This window comes from Salvia splendens, unplaced genomic scaffold (genome assembly GCF_004379255.2).
Source record: "Salvia splendens isolate huo1 unplaced genomic scaffold, SspV2 ctg772, whole genome shotgun sequence".
Taxonomy (NCBI): Eukaryota; Viridiplantae; Streptophyta; class Magnoliopsida; order Lamiales; family Lamiaceae; genus Salvia; species Salvia splendens.
Genome location: NW_024599447.1, coordinates 28,324 through 40,420, shown reverse-complemented (window position 1 = coordinate 40,420; position 12,097 = coordinate 28,324). Strand labels below are relative to the sequence as shown.

Sequence of the window (12,097 nt, the reverse complement as noted above, 5' to 3'; positions counted from 1 at the left end):
TCGACCCGTTAAGAACACAAAAATTTCGTGTCATGTTCGTTTCGTATTCGGGTTACCCGTTAAGAAATAATATTATAATATTATTAATATTTACTCCTCATGTCCCATTAAATATGAAATGTTTTTCCTTTTGGATTGTCCCATTAAAAATGAAACGTTTTTTAAAGTAAACAACACTCTATTTACTTTTTTTTTCTCTCCCTTACTTTACTCTCTCTTCATTAATTTACGAAAAAATACTATATAAAATCCAGTGCCGAAAATCAAATGTTTCATATTTAATGGGACGGATTGGAATATTATTTTAGAATTTAAGTTAGGATACGCACGTGAGTGAAATGTGAATTTTGATTTCTGAAGTCTGAATTTGCTGATACTTAAATTATTTATCGTTTCTTGTTGACTCAATGTGGTTCGTGTCGTGTTCCGGTTTGAGGGTAGCAGGCCGGGTTCGTGTTCGGGTTTAAAATTTTCTTAACACATTGTATTTGTGATTATCCTTATTGAATCAAGTCGTTACAGGTTGACCCGATAACATTCCATCGCGCACAATTTGTCATCCCTATAATATTGTCCAAACTTTCCATCGTGGTTTTAAAAAAGAAAAAAAATGCATGGGTTGAGAAACTTTTCTAAAAACACTTAAAAGCATCTTGTAGTTGACTTGACCATGGTCACATAGAAAGGCCAATTAATCAAATGTGTTGTTAGTTGCCTCCTTCCATAAATACAGACTCAATTATCCCACAATTTCTTGAAGTTCAGTCAATATACCTTCAACTCGACCAGTCAACTAAAATTTTATTTTATTTTATTTTATTTTATTTTATTTTATTTTATTTTATTTTATTTTATTTTATTTTATTTTTGTCACCTTCCTCTGAAAATTGCAGAAATAGAAAACCCAACACATTCGAGTCGCCGCGTCTCAATATTTTATTTCAAACGAAATCAAAGTACGAATCTCTCCTCGTGAAGAGCATACACCACAAGTCTATTGTTGAATTACCTCCAGGGGCTCTTTCGTCATTTCAAATAACTTCGTAATGAAACCATCACTCTCTGCGTCGCAACAAATTCGGCCGTCGCTACACATACCGAGCACGAGCAGTCAGCTCCTCCGCCACGGCCAACCGAAGGAGAAGGTGGTGGTAGTGCTAGGAGTCACTGGCGCCGGTAAACCGCGTCTCTCGATCGACCTCGCCACTCGCTTCTCCGCGGAGATCATCAATTCCGACAAAATGCAGGTCTACCAAGGCCTCAAAATCGCCACCCACAAAATCACCGACGAGGAGCGGCGCGGCGTGCCGCACCACCTTCTCGGCGTCGCCGATCCCGAATCCGACTTCTCCACCGCCGAATTCCGCGCAATGGCGTCGCACTCGCTGCGGTCGATCCTCAGCCGCCGGAACCTTCCGATCATCGTCGGAGGCTCAAATTCGTTCGTCGAGGCGCTAATCGACGTGACCTTCCAATCTCGCTACGATTGCTGCTTCCTGTGGGTGGACGTCGCGATGCCTATGCTGGCCTCGTTCGTGTCGGATCGCGTCGACAGGATCAGTGGCGGACGCAGAAAAAATTATTGGTAGGGGCTGTACTGTATACTTCCTCGGTCCCCCAAAATAAAAACTCTTTCCTGTTAGGCCCGTTCCCTAAAATTAGAAACTTTCTATTAAGGAATTTTTTTTCTCTAATGAGGTTGGACTCATTTTTCACTAACACACTTTTCTTTCTATATAACTTTCTTACTTTACCAATTTCGTATTAAAACACGTACTTGTTTTAAATGTTCCTATTTTTAGAGGACGGAGATAGTATATTTTTTTTATGTGTCTGACCATGTATATATATATATATAATATGAATATAATACTTCCTCTGTCCCACTCAAGATAATTACATTTTATTTTTAGTGTTTTTTAATCAAAATTTCAACCTTTTATATTTAGAAATAAATTCTACTTTCGATCTCCTTATTAAAATAGTTAATTATATTTTTATTGTACTTTATCACCTTTAACAACTCCACATAAAATATTATGTTATTTATAAAAAAAATGATCATTTTAAATGGAACAAAGAAAATATATCATAAAAACTCAAAGATATAAAAAGTACATAGATCTAATTCAATACATAAATTAAAATGTTACTACTATGTACTAACAGTAAAAGAAGGTAAACAATACTTAGAAATATCTTTCAAAATCGTTAATAGTATAATTATCAAAATTATAACTACTACTAACATAAGGTTATTTAATGAAAATTAAATTACCAATCGTTACACTCCCAAGCAATGTTTTAAAAACCGGACCGGACCAGCCGGTTCGACCGGTCGGACCACGAACCGGTAGGTAGTCCGGTCCGGTTCACCCCTTTAAACCACCACTGCATTGAACCGCCGTGAACCGATGGAACCGGCCGGTCGGACCGTGAACCGGAAACCGGTTTTCTATTTTTTTTTCAAATTTTTTTAAAATTTGTTGTTGGTAGAGGTTGAACTCATGACCTCTCTTATAATTAAGAAGACCTCTATCACTCCACCACATGGGCTCATTGAACAATTTGAATATTAAATATTTTTATACATTAACCATCACTTTTATCTACAAACTAATAATTCATTTTAATTTTATTATTCTTTAATATAATTATTAATTATAATATATATAATTATCATCATTTATATTTTAATGATGTTCTACTTACCATCTATATTATTATTAGTACCATATAAGATTCATTATTTACTATAAATAAATTTTTTATATTACATACTTAATTTATATACCCTAGCTATTGACATTAATGAATAATCTTATCTAAACTAATTAATAAGTACTTAATTCGTATTTAATTATATATTATTTTTACGAAATAAATTTTCTTAAATTAATATAAACATTATCTATTTTAATACATGAAATATTAAATTTTTTATCTAGACTAACTAATATTAAATATATATCTGAATATATTTACTAAATTTTAATATTATTTATATTTATACATCACTAATTATCTATAAGGTTTAGTGTTTTGTGATATATTATTAATTGTAAATCATTTACTAAATTTAATATATTTTTATATATATTTGCAACAGTAAAACGGTTAGACCGGTGGTTCGACCGATTGGACCGATTGAACCGTGAACCAGTAACGTCGCCGGTTCGCTTGCCGGTCCGATTTTTAAAACATTGCTCCCAAGCATAAAACCAAAACTTAACACATTAAAAGTGAATATGGAGCATTAGATATTTTAATAGCTGTACGGCTGACATGTCAAGTCATCATCTTATAAAGCATTATAATAATAAAAGTATATTAGTAGTAATTTTTAAAACGTGGACCCAATCTTCTTCTTCTTTTGATACCAAGAACGCCATTTTTACTTCTGCAGACTGCAATCACCTTTGCAATTTTTATTCCTAAATTCAATTCAGCCCCTCTTACTATTGTAATTCTGATGATTTTCTCTTCACTACTCTTATTTTGGTGAGGGCTGAATATAGTTTTTGAAAAAAAATTTAAAAAATTGTAGTAGAAAAAAATGGAAAAAAAAATCTTGGGAAGGGCTTAAGCCCCTCCTCCCCCTCCCTTACTGTGTCCGCCACTGGACAGGATGGTGGAGAGAGGGATGATCGAAGAAGTTAGGGCTTTTTTCCGGTCCAACGCCGATTACTCGAGGGGGATCCGGCGCGCGATCGGCGTGCCTGAGCTGGACGAGTATTTCCGAGTCGAATCGGAGCGTGACTAGGAGACTCGCGCTAGGGCTCTGGCGGAGGCGACCGACGCGATCAAGGTGAACACGAGCAGGCTGGCGTGCCGGCAGCTGGAGAAGATCCACCGGCTGAGGAACATCAGAGACTGGCGGATGCACCGCCTCGACGCGACGGAGGTGTTCAGGAAGCGCGGCGGGGAGGCAGAGGCGGTGTGGAATAGCGTGGTGGCGGGGACTGCGGAGGCGGTAGTCAGTAGGTTTTTGTACGATTCGGAGCCTGTGGTTTACGGTGGGGCGATGTCGATGAGGAGCGGCGCTCAGCCACTGTTGGCGGCGACGGCGTCTTAATTGGGCGGCAAATTGTTGAGAATGTTGCGGTGCCAGTTTTGGGAATATTTACAAATTTTCCCGGCATTATAAACTTACCGATATTATATTAATAATAATGGGAATTACCCTTGTATAGTTGTATATACGAATAATTTCAAACAGTAATAATTCGATTTCAGACTATGTTAACTTCTGAAATGAGAATTTGATGAGATGATGATTCACGTAGAATTTTCAGATATTTTTAAGTTTTGAATTTAAAATTCGATATTAGCTAATTACTTCGAGGATGAAAGATTCATACTCCTCATCAATGAATTCAAGAATTCGATAACAAAAATTTAAGTGTCAAACTTCAAATCAGTCAACCTATACGTAATGAATAAACTCGAAACAAAGGTTTAAACTGTAGTGTAAAGAAATTACTCAACAGTGAATAGCAACTTTGCATTATTAGATTAACCTCTACACAATTAGTTGATGGCGGTGGTCGTTGGAGGCGCGGTGCGCCGGCGAAAGTTGCAGACCCTCGTTGTCTCCCTCTCTGTCTCAACACCTCTCTCCCTCTACACACCCACGCATACTTTTCATCTCTCTGTGCAGCGGCTGTTCGACTGCTGGAATGTTCTAGAAATAGCATCAGCATTCCACGTAGGTAGGTAAAATTGTGTGGAAGATGAAATTGATGATGAAATGGATGCTCTTGAATTAGTATTGGCATTCCACATAGGTAAAATTTATACCGGAAATTTTAGTGTGGAAAATATGTACAATTCAAAAAGTTTGATTTTTAAGACCACTTTTAAAAATCATGAAAAATATTAGATTTTGTGAACGTTAATGATTTTTCCATCCCTTTAAAAATTAACAAAGAATAATGATTTGGACACACAAATCACTGCAAATAGCTCCAATATTACTACAAAATTCATCCTATTTTGAGTTTATAATGAACAAATTAAAATCACTTTTCAAATTTTATGAATATAAAAAATTACTCCATCCTTCCATCATTAGTTGTCACTAGTTTTCTTTTTAGTCCGTCCGTCAATACTTGTCACACTTACTTTTTACGGATTTTTGGTAATGTACCTCATATTCTACTAACTCAATCTTACACATTCTACTAATTTTTTCAATTCACTTTTTATTATATTTCTTAAAATGTATGCTAAGTTAAAATGTAATACTCATCTCCGGAGAATACTAGATGGAGAATGTTTTTTTAAATTTAAATTTAATATAAATACTTAAAATAAATCATTATTTAGTATGATATCTACACAATTGATTTTAACTGGTTGGATATCGCTCTAATTCCATAAAGAAATACTTATATAAAGGAATTAAATTACATGCATCCTGTCAATACATGTAAAAATGAATTCAAAAAAGGAGGTAAAAGCTTTGACGGTTTGACCGGCAGGTGGCGCCTCCGGCCAACAAAGCAGAGCCCGGCCGCCACCACGCTGATGGCGGTGATCGGCTTCAATATTCCACAACGGTGCAACGTACGTCAAAACTCGACACGTGGCGCCACAAAACAACAAAACTACAACTCCCTAGATACATATACAGTGCGTCACCTCTCGCTTGCTCGCTGTGACCGATTCATTATTTATGCGGTTTTGTTTGCAATTTGTGAAGAAACGTATGGCGCTGTTGGAATAAAAAACAACTATGAATTTCTTAATCCGTCGCTCTCAACTTTTTTGTTTTCAATTTCTAGAGTCGTAGAAAAACAGGGAGTTAAAACCGAAGTAGCTTTCCTTTTCCAATTTTTTTTTTCTGCTGTTGCGGCGGAGGTGATGGCTTGGTCGGTTAATGCGGCGGCGATGGTTTCGCCCTTCGCCGATTCCAACGACATCGAATTTGGGAATCCGTGGTGGTTTGTCTTCGCCGGCGTCTCCTGCTTCCTCGTTCTCTTCGCCGGAATCATGTCCGGTTTGACTCTCGGATTGATGTCTCTCGGAATCGTTGAGCTCGAGATACTGCAGCGGAGCGGCAATTCCACGGAGAGGAAACAAGCTGGTAACTCTGTGTGTGTCTAGTTAATCCTGTTTCTCTCTTTTATTGAAGAAATATGAATTTTGCTATTGGAATTGTTGTAATTTTGAATTGATGTGACAAGTTGAGATAGTTTGTTTAGTGATGATTTGAGCAATTATTTTCAGCTGTTATTTTTCCGGTGGTTCAGAAGCAGCACCAACTTCTTGTAACCCTACTACTGTGCAATGCTGCTGCGGTGGAGGTTAGTTGATGATTTTCAATAACTTTCTGTAGAATTTATGGGAACACAGACGATGAAGAAACGAATTTATTCAAAACAGCAAGCATTATATCTGTGATATTGAGTACTAATATGTCGTTCAATCATGCATTTTAGCTATTTCTTCGGTTCAGTCTTTGCCATAGTTTTCTGTTAAGATGTCTTCACTTTGAACAGAAGTGTGTGTGATGGCGTCTGAGTTAATTGTGGATTCATTAGGATAAGTTTTCCTGTAAATGTTCTATGCAGCCTCTTCCACTATATCTGGACAAGTTGTTTCATCCTGTTGTTGCTGTCATTCTGTCGGTGACGTTTGTTCTGGCTTTTGGTGAGGTACACTTTATTTTTCACTGCATTTGGTCGCAGTGCTTTGCTGAGTGTAACTCCTCCATATGTTTATGGTGGCTGAACAGATAATCCCTCAAGCAGCATGCTCCAGATATGGGTTGGCTGTGGGTGCCAATTGTGTGTGGCTCGTGCGCATTTTGATGATTATTTGCTACCCGATTGCTTATCCTATTGGAAAGGTGATGCAGTTATTTTTAAATTCCGGCTGATGATATAGTAGATGATTGTGTGTTTATGGGATGCTAACTTGGACATTTGCTTGTTTAAACTGTTGAAAGTTGGGGATAGTCTATTTTTTAGCAAAATTATGATATGTTTCGTCGTGATAGGATGACATCTTGAGAAACATTAGTGATTTCTACTAAGATTCTACTGTTTTTCCTCCCCTATGAGTTTACTTCAGTTGGGGTTCTAATTTCGTGATGCTCAACTTCTTTTGTGATTCAGATCCTCGATTTTGTCTTGGGCCATCAAGATGCTTTATTTAGACGACCTCAACTAAAGGCTCTCGTATCTATCCATAGCCAGGAGGTATGCCCTTAAAGTAAAGCGTGATCGATTATATAATAGTAACACATACATGCCATACCATTTTCTAAAATTGAAAGTTCCAGCATCCCCCCTCCCAACGAAAGAAATAAAAGTGATCATTTTTTTTATATTTTTTAATTTGGTTATGTCATAATAGGCAGGCAGAGGTGGTGAACTTACTCATGACGAAACAACAATTATTAACGGAGCACTAGATTTGACAGAAAAGGTATGTTCAAGTTCAGAAGGATCATCTTGTGTTATTTTACTCCTGCCTGTTTTCTATCCTCTTTTAGTTATTGCATTTCTGGCCTTCTCATTTGACTTTGTATTAATTCTATGTCGTTACCTAACTTTTCATGGGATGCAAATGGGAGAAATTTAGTTCCTATGAGTTCAAAGTATAAAAGCTCTTTACTTAATGGAGGTTTAGCCAATCCATGGCAAAATGCTTTGTCCTCTGTTTCTACTGTCATACATACATTATTTTAGATTCATATTTCAAAATAAAAATTGTACTCTTGAGTTCTATGACAAGTGGGGAAGAAGTATGTGAGCAAAATTAATTAACATCTGAATTAGGTACCTAGCTTTTATATATTTCAAATTTGCAATTCTGATAATAAATGGCCTCTTCTTATACATTCGCAGACAGCCAAGGAGGCAATGACACCCATTGAATCAACATTTTCCCTTGATGCGAACACCAAACTGAATTGGTGAGTGTGATCCTACCTATGAGGGATTGATTTTACCTAAGCATACCCTTGTTCCACCTTCTCTCTCTCTATCACACACACACAGTTCCAAAGCTCAAACGAAACCTGTTTATGTTCTTGCATGCTCTATTCTGCAGGGAAACTATTGGAAAAATCCTTGCACGGGGTCATAGTCGCATTCCTGTGTACTCAGGGAACCCAAAGAACATTATCGGACTTCTGCTGGTATGCTGAAATTCCCTCATTATTGAGCGCGTTTTGGATAAGCCTTTGTTACTAGATAATCGTCATTTGCCTATTCATCTTTTGAGCTAGGTGAAAAATCTCCTCACTGTAAGAGCTGAAGTGGAGACTCCAGTTAGCTCGGTTTCAATCAGGAGAATGCCTAGGTGTGCGCATCTCTCTGAATATTATCATATTTTTAGCACGAGTGAGTGACGTATTTGACTCATAAAATCAATTTACTATGCTACAGAGTACCAGCAGATATGCCCTTGTATGATATCCTTAATGAGTTTCAAAAGGGTGGCAGCCACATAGCAGCTGTAGTAAAGGTGAGAGAGAAGGAGAAGAAGCTTATTTCCTCTAATGTGATGGTTGGAGAGAAAATTTCCACCAAAGGTGATTCGCAATTGAAAATCCCATTGCTCGACAAGTATGGTGGAGAAGCAAATACTGTTGTGGTCAACATCGAGAAGCCTGAGAAAAAGGGTTTCGTGACATACAACTCGAATGCTGTAGAGGAAGTTGAAGATGGAGAAGTTATCGGCATAATCACCTTGGAAGACGTATTTGAAGAACTTCTACAGGTAATGTTTACAATAAGTTATTGATCTTCCCTTGAAATCATGTTGACATTGACACCTAAATTTACAGTTGTAGATTATTATTTACAAATATGCTCTTTATGTCGTACAGGAGGAAATTGTTGATGAGACAGATGTTTATATAGATGTGCATAAAAGGTTATTCCATTGTTTTTGTTGAAGTTATTTGCTCTTTACCACCTTATATCTTACTAACATAGTATTGGACAATGGACGATGACTATAGCAGAATACGTGTAGCTGCTGCTGCTGCTGCTGCTGCTGCTGCTTCTTCAGTTGCTCGAGCTCCTTCGACTCGTAGGCTTCAGAAGGCAGCCGAAGTATGTCATGCAGCACTTGTCTTTGCTCATTTTTCCGTCTTCCATTGTAGCATCTGCAGTTTGTTGATTGTGCTCATGCATTAGCTTGTTTCTAACAAGATAATTAATGTACTATTAAGTTTGCGATCTTGCTGACATGCTTTTCATCTTCACAGGTCGGCCCGGGCAAGCAATGACCGTGTGTGAAGAAGATGACATGGTAACGACACAGATGTGTGAAAATGATTCACGGTGTTTGTATGTTCTACAGTGGACTGAGTTCTATGTCTAAACGGACATTTTTAAAGGACAACTGAGATGTTTGTAAAAGTAGCCAATACTCATGAGTCGATATAGCCTCCTTTTTGTAGAATGGCAACTCTCAAGCCAAAGGTAGTTTCTATTTGAAAAAGAATGACTAGTGTGAAATAATATGACAAACCTAAGTTGTACTTCAGTTTTTATTTAGTGATGTTAAGCGGCATCCTAGCAGATTTCGGGTCAATCCTACTCGGATTGCAGGCTAATCAGATTGTAATTAATCAGGTTGTTGCCGATAAAATAAACATGCGCTTAATCTAATATAATGATGAAATTTAATCATTTTCATATATGAAAATTTTAATGTATACAATTAATCTCAAATATGATGAAATACTAATTTAAGATTTATACAAATAAAATAAAATAATGGAGGAACATATTTCCAAAATTTTAAAATATGTTTTATAAGGGATGATTAAATACTAATTTAAGATTTATACAAATAAAATAAAATAAAATAATGGAGGAAGAACATATTTCCAAAAATTTTAAAATATGTTTTATACGGGATGTGATCCAATACAAACCATACATCTAATACAAACTCAAAAATTTAATTATAGTCATTAATTATAACAGATTTGTGGTTAAGATTGCGTAGAATTTCTATCTCAACAAGAGCATGTATTTTGTCAACAGAGGGTATTTTTGTAAGTTAAGTTTCTGAACGGTTTATGTGTTCTTAATTTCTCTCTCACCTTCCAAAACTGAAAATATTCACATCTTCGAAAGGATCTTAACACCACTGTAATTGACTCGAAACTTTAATTGCGTTGATTCTTTGTTGATGTTGAATTTTGTGTTGACAGATTCATAGAAGTTATTGAAATTTTAATCTTGAAACATAATAAGCGTTGATCTATAATAATTAGTGGCTAAGATTAAAGTTTTTAATTTGTATTAAATATATGGTTTTCATTATATCACTAATTTATAAGATTACCTAATAGAGAATTTGAAAATTTTTAATTTATTTATCTTTTATTATATTAATAAAAATCAAATATAAATATAAAATAGAAGACTATTTTTTTATAATTATTTTATTAATTTTTATGAAAAACATCAATAACATATATCAAATTAGTTATCAACTAAGACGAAATAAAGATAATAGTTATGTATAGGTCTAACCCACTAGGCCAGCCCATTGGGTTATGAATCAGCCTGACTCGAGTTACGACTAGGGGTGGCGCGGTACGGTAGATCGCACTGAGAATGTCATACTGCATACCGTACCGCAAATTGCGGTATGAGAAAATGTCATACCTATACCTTACCGAATTTTTCGGTATACCGCAATGCGGTATACCGAAAATTAGGTATGATAATTTTCGATATCGTTACCATACCGTTTATGTGGTGTATCATACCGTATTTCGGTATACTGCACTTTTACGGTATACCGAAATGATGTATGGCATACCGAGTACGGTATACCAAAATAAGATATGACATACCGTTATACCTATGTTTCATACAAACAAAACCTATTTTATAACCAAATATATAAAATAAAATATCACCTATTTAAATAATGTCCAAAACATTAAAACTACACCACAATCAAATCTTATTCAAAAAATTCAAATCAACAAAACTTCAACAATCAAATTACAGTGGACTGGATTTGCATCTCTGCTTGAGTGTGTTTGGGGTTGGGGGCAGAGGAACTAAATGTGAAAGCAGGGTTAGTGATTTTAACTTTTTAACAATTTTTATATAATTTATAAAAATAATATATATACCAAATTTTTGGCAAATACTATATATGCAGTATACCGTGGTATACGAAAATCTATACCTTTACCTTACCGAAATATATCGGTAAGGTATCATATCATACTGCAACTTGTGGTATACCGCAAATTCGGTATTTTCGGTACAGTAAGTGCGGTATTTCAGTATATTTAGCCAGCCCTAGTTACGACCTATTAGGTTGTAATTTAATATGGCTGTAAATGTCCAAAAATAACCTTCTAATTTTAGCGAGTTATTCGGAATAACTCATAGATTTCGGGCAACACTAATATCCCTGTTTCTATTAGACCAATTGGAGTTGTATGATTTAATCATGTTATAGTTTGATTTCAAGTTTGTTACTTTTTATTTTTTATTTTTTATCTTTTGTGTTAAAAATAGAAATATTTGAAACGACACGAGTTTTAACGCAAAATTAATAAAGTAAGAGAGATAGAAAGAAAGTGTGTTAGTAGAAAATGAATCCCACCTCATTAGAGAGAAAGAAATTTCCTAAAAATAAAAGTTTTTATTTTTGGAGACGAACAAAAAAGGAAAAAAATTCTACTTTAATGAATGAAGGGAGTAGTTTGTTCCCTTTCTTCATTAAATCCATGAAGTATAAATATTCAATGCAGTAACAATGAATTCATTTATCTTAATATATGGAAAAAAGTGAAAAATTTAAGCATTTTCTTATTGAATCGGAACTACACGGTAAAATAATACTCCTTTCATTCCACGCAAAGTGGAGCATTTCTAATTTGACAAGGGATTTTATGTAGTGTTGTTTCTATAAAGTAAGAGAGGAAAAGTGGAGATAATAAAGTAAGAGAGAGGAAAAAAGTAGAGAGAGTGATGTTTCTATATTTAGAAATGTCATTTAGAGTGGGACATTACAAAAAGAAAAATGTGTCACTTAGAGCATCCGCAGCGGTGAGCAGGACGCTGTCCGTCCGTCCGTGCCAGCGGCACGACACCGC

General features: G+C 35.6%; 1 protein-coding gene and 1 pseudogene across 1 annotated transcript; both read left to right on the top strand.

Moving 5' to 3' along the window:
• Window positions 1-1,046: 1,046 nt before the first annotated feature.
• Window positions 1,047-4,109, top strand: LOC121791301 (annotated as a pseudogene).
• Window positions 4,110-5,451: 1,342 nt separating this feature from the next.
• On the top strand, window positions 5,452-9,491 carry LOC121791306 (DUF21 domain-containing protein At4g14240-like). The gene is made up of 13 exons (XM_042189308.1): window positions 5,452-6,088; window positions 6,232-6,308; window positions 6,576-6,659; window positions 6,740-6,853; window positions 7,122-7,205; window positions 7,363-7,434; window positions 7,857-7,924; window positions 8,062-8,149; window positions 8,240-8,313; window positions 8,400-8,733; window positions 8,843-8,889; window positions 8,981-9,071; window positions 9,227-9,491. Exons 1-13 carry the CDS (start codon window positions 5,530-5,532, stop codon window positions 9,245-9,247), a joined length of 1,713 nt encoding a protein of 570 aa, XP_042045242.1. The 5' UTR covers window positions 5,452-5,529; the 3' UTR covers window positions 9,248-9,491.
• Window positions 9,492-12,097: the final 2,606 nt, after the last annotated feature.

Coding starts and splice junctions, on each gene's coding strand:
- LOC121791306 (XM_042189308.1), top strand. CDS start 5,530: ATGGCGGTGATCGGCTTCAATATTCCACAACGGTGCAACGTACGTCAA. Junction 6,660..6,739: donor TTGTTCTGGCTTTTGGTGAG/GTACACTTTATT, acceptor GTGGCTGAACAG/ATAATCCCTCAAGCAGCATG. Junction 8,314..8,399: donor TCAATCAGGAGAATGCCTAG/GTGTGCGCATCT, acceptor ACTATGCTACAG/AGTACCAGCAGATATGCCCT.